Below are 20,028 nucleotides of genomic sequence, written 5' to 3'. Positions count from 1 at the left end.
ATAGGACTTTAGGGTGTTTAAAGTACTTTACAAATAACTCATTTGATCTTCACAACAACCTTGTGAGATAGCTGCTATTATTATCCCCATTTTATAGATGAGGAAAATAGAGCAGATGGACATTAAGTGATGTGCCCAGGGTCACATTACTCCTAGTCTAGCACTTCATCCAGTGGCTCCCTAGCTGCTTACATGAGAGAGCTGGACTCAGTTGTCTTTCCTTCCACCTTAACATGCTATGTATATACTTGGCTTCTAGGCAAGGTTTGTATGTTGTGTAGCTCATTGACTTTTTGTACTATGCATTCTATTTATCTTAGTACTAACATGACTAAGGTTGTAAGTTAGAAATGTTTGGCTGTGGACAGTCTTCTGGCTCACCTACATCTTCCAAATTTGTGCTGTTGTTTACAAGAGGGGACAGAGACAAAAACTTGGATCAGTATAAACTTACCACTAGTGCAAAAATAACTCAAAGCGAAGACTCCATAGTCCAAAGGATTAACCTGTAGGGGATCTGAGAGTTCAGCTCCTTCCCTTGACAGAAAAGGAAATTGAAATCTAGGCAGGTTCAGTCACTTGTCCAAAGTCAGAGTCAGAGAGTCCAAAGTCATAGAGCCAATTTTCAGATCTGGGTCCTTTGAATCCAAATCTAACTTTCTTTCTACTGCCAGAGGTGTCAAACACACAGACCACCATCCTCCTAAGAATGGTCTGAACCAGATTTAAATGTAATTGGGAAATAGTTAACAGGATAAATAAAAATACAATAAAACACAGATTAAATTACATTTAAAAACTAAGTCAATATGTGACTCTCAAGTATCCTTATCAAGGATGAGTGGCTCCAGTTTCTATTTGAATTTGACACCTGCCCTCCACCATGCTACCATCTTTATATTTAAAACAGCACAGTCACCCATTTACTGTTTCCTAAATTTTTCTTTCCATCTTTTCCATTCTTTGTTTCTTCTAAAAACAAAACAATATATAATTGCGTTATATGAATCTTTAAATATCTAATTTCTTATATGGTATGATATAATCAGATTATCTCGACACCCATTAATCTGTTGCAATTTTAGAAACAGATATGGATGTGGTTTTTAGCCTAAATATTAGTTTTTATGTCAGAGGAGTGAGATAACCTTGTGGGTAGCAAGATAGAACAAAGAATATTTTCCTGCCACATTTTAGGATAGGCATTACAGTCTTAAACACAAACCAATTTTGTCTTCTGAGTTTGGTATATTGGTGGGCACATAGCTACCACTCAGCACTTAGAAATTGATTTACTGGACAGGCTCCCAGCCCCATGAAAAAAAGCCCCAACACTTACTAGTTGTGTGACCCAGGGCAAGTCACTTAACCACACTTGCCTCACTAAAAAAAAAGAAAGAAAGAAAGAAAAAAAGCCCCATACTATCCAGATGAGTAGCTATTCATTCTGTGACCAAATGTTTGGATTCTTCATGGGTCTGCACTCTCATTATGGACACTCTCTCCTCCCTATCTAAACCCTCTCATCATTTGCAGCTCTCATCCACGATCCCCCTTAAATCTTCCACAGAGTGTCAGCCCAACCTGCTGGGCTCCTTCCTCTAATAATAATAATAACAGTAATATAAAGTTCTCTAAGATTTACACAGTGCTCATTTACACTTTTATTTAATCATTACGACAACCTTATGAGGTTATGCCAAACATATCACCCCCATTTTACAGGTGAGAAAATGGAGGATGAGAAAGATTAAGTGAAATGCCCAGAATCATCCATGTATTGTTGAGATATGAGCTCAGGTCTTCCTGTCTCCATGCCTAGCACTCTGTCCACTATACCATGGTGTCTTCAGATCCCTTGACATTGCATGGCCACCAGTGTAGCCTACAGTTTGCTTTATATGCTTATCAATCCTGCTGATCCTACATATTTCTGATGTTATCTTTTACACCACCCATCCCATGCACTTCTTGGTAACATGTGGCAGCCTCCTCACACCCACCATGCACTTCTCCCTTGTCCTTTGAGTGACTTTCAGTTATAGTTTGTAGAAAACTGGTATTCCATGAGATATAGCTATACAGTTGCCCTGAAAGAACACTGTTACTTAAAAGGTAAGCTTTTGATGCAAGAGGCAGCTTGGGGTCATTCAAAACATGGTGCCATTTCCCCAACGTGGTCTGTTCCCACTGCCTTTTCACATCTGAGCCTTTGGGCATTTTCAGGATCTGCAAGAACTAATAGACTGCTGAGTTAGGCCTGTGAATTATCCATCTACCTAGAGTCCTAGTGTAGACTGTGGGTATTCTTCATCTACTAAGTTGTATTTCCTATCATTGAATAATGAATATTAAATACATATAGTAGTAACAGTTGTGTTAAAGTAATTTTGTTTGATTCCACAGAGAGGCCAAAGTGCATTGCAACTGTAAGAACCTGGCTGAGTTAATTCCTGGCATAGGCGGCATTACCTCCATCAAATGTAACTCCAATGGTAACAAAATCAGCATCCTCCTCCACAAGGTGAGGCCCGAGGCCACAGTGGATTCAGTGTGGAGAGAGATTTCCCTGAGGAAGGGACATGAGGAAATGGGCCCACTTTTATCCCTTGCTTCTCTGTTTCTTATGTTCTTGATTGTTGTTTGTTTGTTTTTTTGTTTTTAGTGAGGCAATTGGGGTTAAGTGACTTGCCTAGGGTCACACAGCTAGTAAGTGTTAAGTGTCTGAGGCCGGATTTGAACTCAGGTACTCCTGACTCCAGGGCCGGTGCTCTATCCACTGCGCCATCTAGCTGCCCCTCTTGATTGTTTCAAAGAACTTTCATCTCCTTTTCTCTCTCTCTCTCTCTTTTTTTCTTTTTTTTTTGCAGGGCATTGGGGGTTAAGTGACTTGCCCAGGGTCACACAGCTAGTAAGTGTCAAGTGTCTGAGGCCGTATTTGAACTCAGGTACTCCTGAATCCAGGGCCAGTGCTTCATCCACTGCGCCACCTAGCTGCCCCTCATCTCCTTTTCTCTCTGCACTTTGCTATATGTCCCCTTTGCATCTTGTTTTCCCCCAACTCTTCTCATTCATCTGTAGCCTTTTCATTTCATTTCATTTCCTGTGCCTTCAATACTCTTCTTAGTTTCCAGCCTACCCCTCCTCTCCCCTCCTCCCTTCTGCCTCTGTAGCACATTTTTTCCATGTCCATGGTACCCCACCCTACTTTCAGAATTGATTGCTCAGCTCTCTCAAAATGATGTCATCTGTACCACAGACCTCCTCTCTATGTACTTGGTCTGGTCCAGCAGTCCTTCTAATCTTCATTGTTCTATCGCCATTTCTATTTCCTGATATAGCATAATAATGTGATGTTAGAGAAAAATGTGGTGTGGTGTCTCTTCTTTGATGGTAAAGATTTTGTTTTAGAAATTATTGTGTGTCAGTATTCTCACTCTACCATCCCTATGAATTTGCAAACCAGAACATCCCTCCCAGGTCACCAATCACTGGTATGTATTATCTCTCCTAATTAGAGTTAGGCTTCTTGAGGGAAAGGACTTTTGTGTTTGTGTGCTTTGAAATGGTAAATGCTAAAAAACTGCTTTTTATTCATACAAAAGAAAAAAAATCTTTACAGATCTTTTCTACCATTCATTTCTTTGTTGTCTTCTTTCCAGTTTCATCCTTTAATGCTTTCTGAAACACTTTGCTTTGTTGACAGCCACACCAAGCTTTCTCAAAACTTGTCTATTCCATCACTGATTTTGACTTTTATGAGGCAATACTATTCATAGTCTTTCACTGATCTCCTCCATTAGATCTTGATGGTTTGTGTCTGTGTGTCTGGGGGGGGGTGGGTAATGAGGGTTAAGTGACTTGCCCAGGGTTACACAGCTAGTATGTATCAAGTGTCTGAGTCCAGATTTGAACTCAGGTCCTCTTGAATCCAGGGCCTGTGCTTTATCCACTGTGCCACCTAGTTCCCCTTTCTCCATTAGATCTTACAAATTGGTATACTAAACCAGTCTTGCTTTTCTTTACCATATTTCTTTGCTTTGCTGAGAGCTCAAATGTTTCCTAGTTGAGCATAAGGCTCTTTTTGTGTTGGTTGAGCTTCTTTAAGAAATTATTATAAATCTGTGTCAATGTCTATTCTTCCATTCATTTCCTGTTTTTAGTTTCAGTTTGTTTACATAATTCAAGTTGAAAGCCAGGTAATTACAAAGATGTCAGGGTTGTTGTTTTCAGCATATCTGGCCTGCCCTATAAACAAAATACGTCAAAAAATGTACCAAAATCTATGTCAATTAAAGATGTTGCAAGAAGAGAAAAAGATTCAAAGAACTCCACGTAATGTAATGCCTTCAGATAGAAGTGTCAAACTACTTGACATTCTCACTCATCCTAAACACCCCTAGATGAACATGTATAATTGACAACAATCTGAGAGGCCTGTGTTTTAAGGTTTTTCTGAAGAAGTTCAAGTTCCTCTTTGTTCATGTCAGGAACATAATATAAAACCCCTGTATAAAATAGCTATCCAGTAACAGAATAGAAAAGGAACATGGTAGTAAAGAACGGATAAATGGAAAGGAGCTTCTATATAGAGGAAAAGGCCCCTATAAGCTGAGTTAACAGGAACCCATACAAACCACCATACCTTAGCCCCAACTAAAGAAGGTTGAGAGGCCAACTAGCCTTGAGGGTCTGGACAGGAAAATACATAAACTAGGACAGTGGAAGAATAAGGTACCATATAGTGAGAATGATTGATTCATGGTACCATGAATAGAAGAGAAAGGGATTCTAGAAAGCATTCTAGAAAAAACCACAACATCATGAATAAAAATTATGTTTTGAAAGAAAAGGAAAATAATGCCCAGTAAAGAAAAATGAGCAAGAAAATATATTCTGTATATTCCCCAGAGATCATGGAACAATAGTAAATTCCAGAATGCTTCAAAAGAGAAATTTTAAAGGAAGTTACAGATTGGTCAGAAATTAATAGACAACTTGGAACACAAAATGAATAATCTCTCCAAAATAGTAGGGGTGCTGAAAAAGAGTATAACAGATTTGGAACTCAGAAATGTAGAGGTGGAAGAAAATTTGGCTGAACAAAAACAAAAGAAAACAACTTCGGAAGAACAGAGGAACAGACTAACATGATTGATTTTTTTTTTTAATTAATAAAGCATTTTATTTTTTTTCCATTACATGTAAAGATAGTTCTCAACTTTTGTTTATACAAGCTTTACAATTTCAGATTTTTCTCCCTCCCTCCCCTCCCTCCCTGCTCCCCTAGACAGCAGGTAATCTGATATAGGTTTTATATATATATATATATATATATACACATAATAACATTAAACATATTTCTGCATTAGTCATAACATGATTGATTTTGAAGATTACATGTACAAGGATAGTTTTAGCATCATCTATCCTTCAGAAAATAATGAAATTTTAAAATTACAAGTTCCACATTGAAGAAAATAATATAAGAGAATTGTCTAGAAGTATAAAAAAAACCAAAAGCAAAGCTCTAATGGATATAATCCCCACATCACTGGAGAACCCCCCTGAGACATATAGTTGTTAAATTCCAGATTTTCTTTGTCAAACAACAGTTAAAGAGGCAGCTAAGTGGTGCAGTGGATATAGTGCTAAACTTGGAAGCAAGATAACCTTAGTTCATATCCTTCCTCAGACACTTACTGAGTGACCCTGGGCAAGTCACTTTACTTCTGCCTGCCTCAGTTTTGTCTTCTGTAAAATGGGGATAATAATAACAACACCTACTGGAAAGGCTTTAGTTGTGAAGATCAAATGAGTTAATATATGTAAAGAGCTTTGTAAATATTAAAGTGCTATGTAAATGCTTCCTATTAGTATTAATAAGCTACCAAAGACTTTAGTTATGAAGGATACTAATATCCTAGTCCTATTCCTCATCTATATGATATCAAATCAGAGACTAGAATTTGCTATTCTGAAACATGAAATCAAGATGCACCCCCAAAATAACATCCTGCAAAGTTGAACCTAATAATCAATCAACAAAGGAAAGGCATTTGAATCATTCATCTAAAATATAACAAAGAGAGCTGAACATTTTACTTGCCAGTATACCCAACTAAGGCAAACACAAGAAAGTGTGTTGTTACAAAACTAAGCAATGAATTCAGTTCTCATTTTTCCAGAGTAAGATGAAGTTGTTAAAGGAGAGAACAGGGAGGAATCACCAGAGTACATAAGAGGTTGGAGAGAATTGATGGAAGAGGAGAAGGAAGTGTTGAATTCATATTCCATGGGCTAAAATCTAAATTCTCCTAAAGTGAATCCATTTTTTTTTAATAGGAAGGCTAACAAGGAAATCACTCAAATAGAATAAGGAGTGGTAAGACATAGAGGAAAGCTAGAGATATCCTTCCACTTGGCTTTAGTGAAAAGAGAAAAAGGGGACTGAATTTCTTAAGGAGAGCACAGTGAAATCAATGGGAAAGAGGGACAAAGGTCAGGGGAAATGGGCAGATTGTCTCTTTATAGAATGGGGAATGATGTAGCGCCACTAAAGCATGTTCCCACGAAATAGAGTGACAGGAGTTCCATACTAGGTTTTGTTTTGGGTGTATGGGAAATTTAAGAGGTCGTATTCTCTAAGGAAGGGCCATGCTGCTTATGTTTGCCTGCTACCCAAGAAGCCTCTGGAGCCAGCCCCAGAATGACTTCAGGAGAGCGAATTGTTAAATTTTCAATGTAACATATACACCTTTGAAAATTGACAAGTGCTAAAAATCAGGGTTCTATTTATTTATTTATTGGTTGGTTGGTTGACTAGTCTTAAGAAAATGATGGAAAAAATGGAAAGAATGCAGATTAAACTTGAAAATCTGTCCTGCTTATCCCTTTTCCCTTTGAAGAGCCAGTTGTTAAACATTTACCAGCACAACCCTGATCCTGCACCACAAGAAAAGGTATATGGGCCCCTGGTAGTGGTCAGCAACTTAGTGGTAAGGGACTACAGTTTCAAAAGTAGGCTATACTGCATAAGAAGAGGTGAATGGTGATGCTAAAGGGAGGGAATAAGCTTGGACTTCATAACTCATGACAGAAAACATTAAGTCCCACTACACCACATTGTCTTCTTCTTCAATTGATATTTATAGGAAGAAGGTATGGCACTAGAAACACCACAGTGAAACATACTAAATTAAGCAACATCCAATAATGAATTTGAATACATTTCTTCCTTCACTGAGACCAGCTCTCTATCCACTACACTGTGCTATCTCTCTTCATACATGCTTATTAATTGAGGAAATAATGAGTCATGCCTCCCTCTAACTGTCCTTGCTGGGTTGGAGACTGCAGATATGGAACATTGCTACACAGTCAGATGCAATAATTATATTTTGGGGTTTTTCCTAATGATTTTTTCTTTGTCACAGGGAAGGGGGTGTGTATGTCAGGAAGTGTCTATGCTCTCAAAACAAATGAAAGCAATAAAACCTATTTTTTTGAACTATATTAGGTTGGAATTGTTTAACTAAATATATATTTGGCATTCATTTTGCTCTTTGCTCTAGTGAGCAGGCATTACAACAAATAGCTAGCAGACATGACTCCTACATTGACATTCCCTTCTACTACTCCAGTATATTACATTTCATTTTTGTTATTTGGGTTTTGCCATGTCTGGAACCTCCACACCACTTATGTAAATGGGGTTTTCAAGCTGTGTAGGTGTGAGGCTTCTGTGCAGTCTTCAAATCTTTGGCATCTCCAACCCCCCTTTTTTTAACCACTTCTCCCATGTGCTCACCATTATGTTAAAGTCTCTGGATCACAGAATATGTATTGATTTAATTTGGAGGCTTTTCTTAACTTCTTAAATTTTTTTTTTTGGTAGGGCAATGAGGGTTAAATGACTTGCCCAAGGTCACACAGCTAGTAAGTGTCAAGTGTCTGAGGCTGGATTTGAACTCAGGTCCTCCTGAATCCAAGGCCAGTGCTTTATCCACTGTGCCACCTAGCAGCCCCCAATTTTTTTAATTTTTGAAAAAATTTTCTCAGTTACATGTAAAGATATTTTTTGAGTTCCAAATTTCTCTCCCATCCTCTCTTCCTTCCCCCTCCCAAGGCCAGCGAGCAATTTGATATAGGTTATACATTACTATCCTCTTGAACATATTTCCACATTAATCAGAACAAAAGGAAAAAAAAGGCAAGAAAGGATAAACAAAAGAATAACAACAATGCAACAACAAAAGTGAAAATAGTATACTTCAGTCTGCCTTCAGACTTCATAGTTCTTTTTCTGAGTGTAGATTTTCTTAACTTTTTAGTAGAATTTCTCTACTCCCTCTACAACAGATGTTGAAGCACAAGCTGCATTTTTTTTTATGGGGCAATGAGGGTTAAGTGACTTGCCCAGGGTCACACAGCTAATAAGTGTCAAGTGTCTGAGGTCGGATTTGAACTCAGGTCCTTCTGAATCCAGGGCCAGTGCTTTATCTACTGCGCCACCTAGCTGCCCCCTGCAGTTATTTTTGTAGTAATTTTTTGCACATATTTATTATGAGCACTACAATACAAATTGACCAAAGACCTCAGGAAATAATGCTTCTCATTGTCTCAGGATACACAATAAAGCCAATTCCACCAACTCCTTTATCTGCCTTTCCTGGGAGAGCCTGTGAACCATTCCTCCATTGGGCTGCAGCTTCCTTTTGTTTTGGGGTTTCCTTTTTAGGGAGAGTGCCCACATTGATACAATTCAGTCCCTCCATTTCAACTCCTCCGTCATTTTATAAGCATATCATACTTGCCAACAGCTAAATGCATTTAGAGTCTAAAACAGGGTTTCTTAACCTGGAGTCTGTGAACTTAGGGTTCTTCCCCCAACACTTTGATAACTATCGCAGTATAATTAGTTTCTTGGTAATCTTGCATGTTTTATTTTATGCATTTAAAAACATTCTGAGAAGAGGTCCACAACGTCTATGACACAAAACTGACTGAGCATCCAAGGTCTAGTGCTCGGTCCCTGTCAGAAGCAGCAGATCTAAGGGCCATTTTGTGTCTTTTCTTTCACAGGTTGTCACGTGCAAATAATTCATCACTAAATGGATATCCTAAGGGTGATAGATCTCTCCATACTTAGCTAGGTTGGTTCTTAGAAAATGGTCTCTAGCTGGGGCCTTCTGCAAAGCCTTTCTAGCAAGGGAGAACTTGTGAAAGCTTGGTCTCTGTTGGCTTGGCCTTCTGGAACCCAAGGTTACCTGCTTTACCACAGGAGGCCTTGGAATAGGACTTGGGTATGAGGATTGTAATGTCTGCAGATGTCAGAAAGTATAGTCTACAAATGTCTATTGGGGCAGCTAGGTGTTGCAGTGGATAAAGTACCAGCTCTGGATTCAGGAGGACCTGAGTTCAAATCCTGCCTTAGACACTTTACACTTACTAGCTGGGTGACCCTGGGCAAGTCCCTTAACCCTCATTGCCTGGGGGGGGGGGGAATGGGACAAAACAACAACAAAAAAAGCTTAAAAATATCTATTCATCTCTGGTTTTCACTATAGTATGTATTGCTTTTCTTGGGGGAATGTTGTAACCCAAGGACTTTCTCTGTGTATCCATTGTATTGGTTTTCACAGCTGTGTCTGAGACTAATACTTTGTATACAAACACTCATTCTTTAGATGCCATTTGGGGATGGAAGGAAAAAATGTCAAAACAGGGAGGAAAGATCTTGTCCAAATCAGCCAGGTTCCCTTTTTTTTAGTTTCAAGTCATACACATGCAATATACAAATGCACATGTACACACACATAACACTGTAATAAAACAATTTGTGATGAGTGAAAAAGAATTGGGAGAAGTAATAGACACAGTGACAGGGACATAGTATAGAAGACAAAAGTGGAAGAAATGGAAGGATGCCAGAGAGTGGAATATAGGTAGAAGAGGGTGAGAGAGAAGGTACATGAATATTCAGCCAGTAATAAAGAATTCCTAATTGTCATAGCTCTTAAGCCCTAGGGAAAAAATGTTTCTGGCAATGATTGATCAAAACCCACAATTTTGTCTATGTGCCTTTGATTCTAGCTACTTCCACTGGGAGAACATCCCAAAGATGTGATGATAGTTTAGTGAACTAATTTGACATTTAGAAATCTGCCAACTGTTTTCTTATTCATTGTAAATCATGATTAGTATGAACACCGATGACAGTAAAGAATAATTTAGGGGCAGGTAGGTGGTGCAGTGGATAAAGCATCGGCCTTGGATTCAGGAGGACCTGAGTTCAAATGCGGCCTCAGACACTTGACACTTACTAGCTGTGTGACCCTAGGCAAGTCACTTAACCCTCATTGCCCCACAAAAAATTAAAATTAATAATAATAATTTAAAGCTAAAAAAGTGAAAGGCAACAATTGTACCTTCATGTTGTTCCCTGAACGTCCTGAGTAGTCTGTGAGCCAGAACAACATAAAATGTGCTTCTTCTACCCTCAGAATGGATCTTCTTCTCATCTGCAACACAAAGACCTAGAACACATGCATTTTGGTAATGGAATCAGTATATACGAACTGGCTTGTTTCTCATTTTTCTTTCCACTAGCCTGACAATAGTCTTGATTCCAAAATGTGCTTCTATGATGTTGAAATGGACACAGTCACTGTCTTCGACTTCAAGACTGGAGAAACTGATGGAAAAGAAGCATTCTCCTTTATGGGTGAAGAGAATAAAAAGTAAGAAATCTTGTTTTGACTGTATTGAATCTTAAAATTTTTAGAATATTACAATCTACCATTTTCCAACTTCTAGACAATGTGTATTATTTAAGAACCTTTTTTTTTTTGCACTTTCCTATAGAAACAGGCATTAGTTGTATGTCTGCTAGACTACCAGAAGGAATAATAAAAGTCATAATGGTTGACTTTTATATTGTTCTTTATACTTTGCAAATCCCTGTGATGTACATGTATATACACAAATGTATATGTCTATATATCTATATTTATATATAATTCAACTATATATGGAATATATATGTGTGTGTTTTGTGTGTGTAATTTGAACCTCATAATAATCACATGAATCAGGTACTATAGATATTATTTCCATTTTACAGATGAAAATGAGTTTCAAAAGAGGCTAAATGAGTTGCCTACAAAAAACAGCAAATGAGTGTCAGAGGTAAACTCAAACCCAGTTCTTCATGACTACAGCCTGCTGTTATGTCACATCATCTCTCTAGGGAAGGAGGCCTGAAATTGCTGTTGAGAAGAGTCTGTGGGTACATGTCTTTGCCCCTGAACTATAATAGATAAGAACGAAATAGAACATTGCCTGGTGCAAGATATGGGCCCTAATAGAACATGATATTCCAGATATGGCCTTACTAGAGCCCAGTATAAGCAGAGCTGTCATCTCCCTTGTTCTGAACTATATGCCTCTTCTAATGAAGCCATGATTACAATGAATGAAACTAAGTGGTACAGTGGATAGAGCACTGGAGACAGGAAGACCTGAGTTTAAATCTAGCCTTAGACATTTACTAGATATGTGACCCTGGAAGAGTCACTTTAACCTTTGTTTGCCTCAGTTTCCACAGCTATAAAATAGGGATCATAATGTGCTATTATGATTGTTGTGAGGGTCAAATGAAATAATATTTGTAAAGCTCTAAGCATAGTGCCTGGCACATAGTAAGTTCTATGTAAATATTATTATTATTATTATTAATTTTTCATGTAACTTTTTTGACTCATTGAGTTTTTAGGTCCCCAGATCTTTTTTCAACCCTGCTTCCCCTCATATCCTGCACATATATACTGTAGAACTTTATATTAACCTATTAAATTACATTTGATTACATTTCCAACCCCATATCTCTATAGCCTGTTGAGATCTTTCTCCAATGCTTTCTGTTTGTTTGTTTGTTTTTTTGCTGGGCAATAGGGGTTAAGTGACTTGCCCAAGGTCACACAGCTAGTAAGTGTCAAGTGTCTGAGGCCGGATTTGAACTCAGGTACTCCTGAATCCAGGGCCGGCGCTTTAACCACTGCACCATCTAGCTGCCCCTTCTCCAATGCTTTCTGGATCCTGTTTCCAGCATGTTATCTCTCCCTTCATGTTTCATGTCATCTGCCACTTTAATAACCATACCACTATGCTTTAATTTAAGTCATTAATAAAAATATTAATGACACAGAAGTAAATGTCATTCCCTGGGGTCCTACAATATTGAAGTTTTTAGCACTGACCCATTAATGACCTTTTTTGCTGCAGGTCCTTCAACCAGGCCCAAGTCCACCTAAGCATACTGAGTCCGCATCTCTCTCTTTTTCTTAGGGAGGAGAGCATAAGGAATTTTTGCCAAATCTCTTGCTGAAATCTAGACGTTCTGTGACACTAGCATTCATTCCCCTGTTGTACCCTTCTAATAACACTATCAAAAAAAAAAAGAAAGAAAAAGGAATGCAATGTAGCTGATGAGACTGACATGTTGTTGCTGAACCCATGCTAGTCCTTAAGGATTGCCACAAACTCTCCTTTCCACAACATTCTCTGGAATTTCCCTAGGAAAGACACAAAGGCCCAGAGGGGCTAAATGGCTTATCTGGGGGCTCATGGCTAATTAACAGGGAAGCTGGTATCAGAACTTGGCATCCCTCCTCCTAATTCAGTGCTTTTTCCATTGCATTTCAGGGGCTAAATATCTTATCTAAGTTAAGATGTCTTTGAAAGGAAGAAAGCATGTAGACATGTACATATAAAATTAATGGATTCCAAAAATGTTAAAATATTTTTTCAATTCAAATACACATATTTTATTCTTTTTTATTACTGCTTTGTCTCCTCTTTCATTGTTATCTTCTTCCCTATTTTACCACAATGTCATTTTCTTTTTTCTATATAAGTATTTTTTCTATATTTTTTTTACCTCACCTGAATTTCTTCCTGCACCTCTTTCCATTCTTTATAACAAAGAAGTTTTTTTTAATTGGGGTGGGGGATGGGAGAACAGGAAAAAAAAATCAGTAAAATCTGGCAATACATAAAAAAAAAACAAAAAACCAACACCTAAAAATATAGGCAACATTCTCCACCAATGTCCCTTCCCCACACCCCCTGCTCCTATCTACATCCACAGGGGAATGGGAAGAGGTATCTTTTCATATCTCTTCTTGGGGGGCTAAGCTTACCACAATGTCATTTTCAAACCATTCCCTAACTAAAAATGTGATGATAAACTGTCCTTATTTTCTGTCCAATCATTTGTAAAGGGGCGAGGGGTAGGGTGGGAGTCAAGGTGGACTGTGTTTTATATACTTAAGTTGAAAGTCTTAAGCTACGTGTAGCATCAGATATTGCCCAGCAGAGTTCACTGTACAACTGAATGTTTGTACCATCTGGTCCTGGAAAAGGAAAATTCTCTGATCAACAGCCTCAAAGCAAGATTCACCTATAATCAATGTGGCATAATTGACATAACATTGGACATGGATTCAAGGAGGTTCTACCTCATTTAAAATCCTACCTCTTATACTTATTTGACCTGTAGCTAATTTTGGAAAAAATTTGATCCTTGGAAAGTCTTTTAAACTCTCTCAGTCTCAGTTTCCTCATCTATAAAACTGGGATAATAATGCCATTAACATTTTTCTTTCAAAGTACATTTAAGGTCAAATGTGACAATCTTTGTGTTAAGAAACTTAAAAGTGCTATATAGATGCCTACTATTATTATTATACCATTTCAGAGAAATATCTGTTTTATTTTTAAAAATTTAATTCTCAATATAATATATACCAAAAAAATGAGCATTTCCTTTAACACAGTACAGTAGAAGAGGATGTACATAAAATTGTAGATATGTAGAATCTAATTTTATTTTAAAGTACTTGGGTTCACAAAAGAACATTGTACATAGTAACAGCAACATTATATGATCATCAACTGTGATAGACTTACCTCTTCTCAGCAGTACAATGATCCAAGACAATTCCAAAAGACTCAAGATGGAAAATAGATTTCATACCCATTTGGGAAGAGTAATCTATTTAACCCTGCAGGAAAGTAGGAGGGGAAGAGGATAAGGAAGAAAGGGTGAAAAAAGGGAGTGCAGAGTGAGGGAGAAGATAGTCAGAAGTAAAACACTTTTGAGAAGGAATAGGTAAAAAGAAGATAGAGTAAATGTCATGGAAAGGGAGTGGGATGAAGGGAAATAGTTATGATGATTGATTATAATGGCAAAATAAATGTATGGTACCTACTTTGCTGGGCTTTTATGAAGAAAATTCTCTGTCAAGTTTAAGGTACTATATACAGGTTATAATGAACAGGATACTATCAGAAAAAACCTGGAAAGACCTACATGAACTGAAGCAGAGTGAAATGTACTGTATACAAAATAACAGTAATAGTGGGGGATGATCTGCTGGGAAGCATGTGGTTATTTTCAGCAAGACAATGATCCAATATAACCCTGAAGGACTTATGAAGATTGCAGCCCACCTGCAGAGAAAGAACCGATAATATCTGAAAACAGATGGAAACACATTAAAAAATTTTTTTTTCTTTTCCTCTTTGATAATTCCTTAATCTGAAGTTTTGGGTTTTTTGACTGTTTTCTCTCACAACTAGCTAATATGGGAATTTTTCCATGACTATTCATGTATAACTTATTTTGAATTGCTTGAGTTCTTGTGGGTGGGGGGTAGGAATGGAGGGAGGAAGAGAAATTGGAACACAAAGTTTTTTTTAAATTGATGTTAACTTTTTTTTACATATATTTTGGAAAAGAAAATTCTATTAAAAAAAAAAAAGAAAATGCTTTCCACATCTAGAAAAAGAACTATGAAGGATGAATGCAGATCAAAGCATACTATTTTCACTTTTGTTGTTTGTTTTTTTGTTTGTTTCTTCTTTCTTGTGGTTTTTCCTTTTGTTCTCATTCTTCTCTCTCAACATGACTAATGTGGAAATATGTTTTACATGATTGTGATGTATAACCTATATCAGATTGTTTGCTGGCTTTTGGAGGGGGCAGGGAAGGAAGAGAAGGCAAAAAATGTGGAATGCAAAATCTTACAAAAATGAATGTTGAAAACTATCTTTATATGTAGTTGGAATAAAATAAAATAAAATGCTATTAAAATAAATTTTTAAAAAATACATAAGTTCGGTATGTATCAAAGCTGCCCTGCTTATCTGTGATTCCTTCTGGCCTTCTTTGTCTCTGCTATGCATTTTTAAAAAATGCTTGAATAAACCTTCCTCTTTTCTTTTTTCTTTTCTTTTTTTGGCAGCCCTATCTTATTCCTTTCTCCCTCCTAGCCCTACCTGCCCCACTTCCCATTGAAAGAAAAGAAAAATAAAACTCTTTTAGAAAATAGACATAGTCAAGAAAAACAAATTTCCATATTGTCAATATCCAAAAAGGTGTGTTTCATTCTGCATCTTGAATCACCCCTCTGTTAAGAGGCATGCCTCATCATCAGTACTTTAGAATCGTGGTTGGGCACTGAATTGATCAGAGTTCTTAAATTTTTAAAAATTACTTTTTATTATTATCATTTTTATATTTTTGTTGCTATATGAGTTGTTCTGACTGTTCACTCGGCATCAGTTCATACAAGTCATCCCAGGTTTCTCTGAAATCGTCCTTTTTGTCATTTCTTATATATTTCATTATATTCATGTGCCATTATTTGTTCAGACATTGTCCAATAAGAGGGCACCCCTTTATTCTAATGTTTTCATAAATATCTAAAAGGATATAAAAATAAATGCATTGTAATGATGGCTATAACCTTAATTTAAACTGTATAATTACAAATAGTACAGCTACAGTAATGTATGTGAAGTGCTAGTAAACTTTAAGGTGCTTTATAAATGCCCACTATTATTACATTATTCCAGATAATCACCTAATATGTTCTTTTACATTTTTTATTCTTAACAAACACAAAATTTTCATATTTTTATTACTTTTGGCTAAAAGTCATATAGTGAGGCCTATTACAACACATTGAGTTGGAGTATCTAAACTGGTTCTTTGGAAAATATGAGACTGTGCTGTGTTGCTATTTAGTTTAGGCCTCAATGGAGTTTATGAAGTGAGTATAATAATAATAATAATGGTCTTCTAGTATTAGATAAATATTTCTTCCTTTTTTTCCACCCAGAAATCCTATTTTGGGGGATCTGAATCTACTTGATCATGTTCCAATCAGCCACTTCTGGGACCAGAGTGAGCCAAGACTTTTTGTATGTGAAGCAGTCCAGGAAGCTATTACTCCCCATCAACAACCTGCTGAAAAGAAACAGCTGTCCATGGAGAATCCTAACAGCATGGTACTCCTCTCTTGTGTTTTATTGACTTAGGACTTGCAAGGAGCTAGTGTCATTTGATAATGTGATTTGTGAGTATAAAATGAGGCAGCCTGGAAAGTGTTAACTATTATTACAGTGATAGATAAAGATTATTTTGTTTGTGGCATTCTGAATTCACCATGAGAAAGAGAGTAAAGATTGGAAGGTGTTGGTTGTAAAGATCAAATTGAAAAATGACCAAAGCATTGATAAGGGGTTTATAGATGTGAATCATCATCTGACCACTATTTCTTTTGCTCCTAGTCCCCTATTTTCCTGTTGATTGACTTGACCCTGCCAACAGCTTCAAAAAGGAAGAAACTAAAGTATAATTAACATTAGTCAATTTGTGACTCTGCCTAAAGACAGAAACATAAACGAGCAGATGCTACCTTATTGGCCTGAAACTTGAAAGAGGCAAATTTGAAGAAAATAAATGGAATTACTAGTTTATACAATAGGTACTAAATTAATATGACTCATCACTATAAGTGAAGACCACTAAGATGGTCCATTTGTCCCATTCACACATCTGGCTCCTTCCATCATCTAGAGCATAACAGAACCCAAAAGTAAGCAGAAAAGAAAGCAATAGCAAAACCCATGCAGTTTATTCCTTAAGGAAGAAACTCAGGTCTTCTCTCAAAGTCTCTTGAATTAAATTCTTACTCTTATCTACACATAATTCTAAAAAGCTTGTCTATGTTATTTCCCAGCCCTTAGGAGATTAGAATGGGTGAAAGGGAAAAGATCTATTAGACGCAGATAAACCAACATCAATGAGAGGTTACAACTAATAGCCTCACAACGAAATGGAAGAACTAAAAAAAAGTGTAGCAATCTTGAGCCATTTAGTATAGGAGTTCCTATCTCCACACACCTCTCAGTAAACCTCTTAGAATATCATTGCATTACATACAACACAGTACAGTACAATAAAGACCCCAAATCACCAAGAAAAGGCAAATTTATGTTCACCGAAATCCATTTTAAGAAGGCAAGGAATTTGGTAATGTAATTTGGAAAGAATTACTTATAATTTGGAATGTAAATTATAAGTACTTATAAGCTTCAAAGTTTTGGAAGATCACATATATAGAAGACCATATTTCTTGAAAATGTCAGACAAAAAAAATCTTATTATAGCCTCCAAAAAGCGATTTGGGTCAGTTCATAGATGACAAATCACGCCCTTCCCCAAAATATTTATTTGTATTTGGAAGGTTCTGGTTTCAAAGATCAGCAATAGATAATTCTGTTGGATGTAACATCCACCGACCAAATAGAGAAGTCCTTACATGATGTAATATCAGACATCATACTGACATATTTTCCTCTGTGGCAGGAAGTGGTAAAGGTTCTTTTTTATGTTTTAATTATTTGATTGATGATTCAAATCCCATTCTTTTCTTTTTTCTTTTTTTTTTCAAATCCCATTCTTTTCTAAAAAGAATGTTACTTTTTAATTTTCTTTTTCTCACCTGAATGACTTCTTAAAATTTCAGGAATTATTAGCTGTCACTGAGGTAGTTTTCATACTAGATCTTAGGTTCTACAAATCTTGTATAACTCTTCATTTTTTGTATAGTTAAAAGAGTCCTTGGTGGTCAATTTAACTAACCCTCTCGTTTTATGTTTTTAAATAATAAAAGTATTTTATTATTTTCCAGTTACATGTAAGGATAGTTTTCAACATTTGTTTTCATAGGATTTTTAATTCCAAATTTTTCACCCACCCTCCTTTCCCTCCCTCCTCCCCAAGACGGAAAGCAATCTGATATATGTTATATATGTACAATCACATTAAACATATATCTGCATTAGTCATATTGTGAAAGAAGAATCAGAGCACAAGGGACAAACCTCAAAACAGAATGAAAAAAAAAACCCAGCCCCAAAGTAGAAACAGTATGGTTCAATCTGCATTCATAATCCACAGTTCTTTTTTCTGGATCTTGAGAACGTTTTCTATCGGGAGTTCTTTTAAATTGTTTTGGATCATTGCACTGCTGAAAAGAGCCAAGTCTAACACAGTTGTTCATCACACACTGTTGCTGTTACTGTATACAATGTTCTTCTGGTTCTGCTCCTCTCAGTCAGCATCAGTTCATGTAAGTCCTTCCAGGTTTCTCTGAACTCCTCCTGCTCATCGTTTCTTATAGCACAATAGTATTCCATTACATTCATATATCACAATTTGTTTAGCCATTCCCCAATTGATGGGCATTCCCTCGATTTCCAATTCTTTGCCATCACAAAGAGAGCTGTTATAAATATTTTTTTTTTACATGTGGGTCCTTTTCCCTCTTCTATGATCTCTTTAGGATATAGATCTAGCAGTGGTACCACTGGGTCAAAGGGTATGAACAGTCCCACAGCCCTTTGGGCATAATTCCAGAATGGTTGGATCAGTTCACAGTTCCACCAACAATGCATTAGTGTTCCAATTTTTCCACAGCTCCAACATTTATTTTCCTTTTTTGTCATATTAGCCAGTCTGATAGGTATAAATTAATTTTTAATCAACAATACTAATATTCTACCTCCCACCTTCAATTGAGAAAGAAAAACAAAATCCCTATATACAAGCAAGCAAAAAAAAAAATTCCAGCATTGTCCATGCCCCCCCCAAAATGCCTTAATTTGCACTCTGGGTCTATCACCTTTCTATCAGAAGGTGGCTAGTATGTTTCATCATGAGTCCTCTGGAATCATTGTTGGTTATGGTGATGATCAGAATTATTAAGCCTTTCAGAGGTGTTTTTTTTTAATGGTATTGTTGTAGTTCTGCTCACTTTATTTCGCATCAGTTCATTAACATCTTCCTAGGTTTCTCTGAAATCATCCCCATCATCATTTCTTACAGTACAATAGTATTCCATCACATTTCTTTACCATGACTTATTCAGCTACACTCTAATTGATGGGAACTTGCTCAGGTTCCATTGCTTTACCACCATAAAAAAAGCTGCTATAAATATTTTTGCACATCTTAATTAAGAGTTTGTTTTGCTTAGGATTAATGCTTTATTTAATTTGCCCTTCCTCTTGTTCTCCCCATTTCCCCTCTTGCCTTATCCTCCTGTGTTTCTCTTTGACACAGGAATGTCAACACAGGAATGTCTCTACCCAACTGTGTGTGTGTGTATATTCTTGCCTCCTTTGGACCAATTTAGATGAGAGTGAGGTTCAAGTGTCAGCTGTTCACCCATTCCTTTTTCCATATTTGTATCAACATATTTGTGAATCTCAATTATGTGAGATATTTTCCCAGCCATCTTCTCTTTTATGCTCTCTTTTATTCCTCTTACTCTCCCTTTCCATTCTTTTAAGATCATTAAAATATAACAGAACTACTTCTAGACTTTCTGTTTATTTAGACTCTCCCTTTGACCTTTGATAGGATTCTGAGGGGGCACATGTATCATCTCCCCATATTATAATGTAAACAGTTTATCCTTGTTTAGTCTTTTACAGTTGTCTATTCATAATTACCTTTTTATGTATCTCCTGACTCCTGTGTTTGCACTTCAGAGTTTTTACTCAGCTCTGGTCTTTTCATCAGAAATACCTGGGAGTGCTCAGTTTAATTAAAGGTCCATTTTTTCCCCCTAAAGGATTATACTCAGCTTTGCTGGGTAAGTTATTTTTGTT

General features: G+C 36.7%; 1 protein-coding gene across 1 annotated transcript in view; it reads left to right on the top strand.

Annotated features, from left to right (window-relative positions):
• IFT140 (intraflagellar transport 140) overlaps positions 1–20,028 on the top strand; it is a 188,158-nt gene that overhangs the window by 60,622 nt on the left and 107,508 nt on the right. The window contains exons 14-16 of the mRNA XM_043969752.1: positions 2,407–2,524; positions 10,612–10,742; positions 16,188–16,356. Coding sequence (XP_043825687.1) covers positions 2,407–2,524; positions 10,612–10,742; positions 16,188–16,356 — 418 coding nt within the window. The remainder of the gene's footprint in view (positions 1–2,406; positions 2,525–10,611; positions 10,743–16,187; positions 16,357–20,028) is intronic.

This window comes from Dromiciops gliroides, chromosome 1 (assembly GCF_019393635.1).
Source record: "Dromiciops gliroides isolate mDroGli1 chromosome 1, mDroGli1.pri, whole genome shotgun sequence".
NCBI lineage: Eukaryota > Metazoa > Chordata > Mammalia > Microbiotheria > Microbiotheriidae > Dromiciops > Dromiciops gliroides.
The sequence above is the reverse complement of the archived record's forward strand: the minus strand, read 5'-3'. Positions and strand labels throughout refer to the sequence as shown.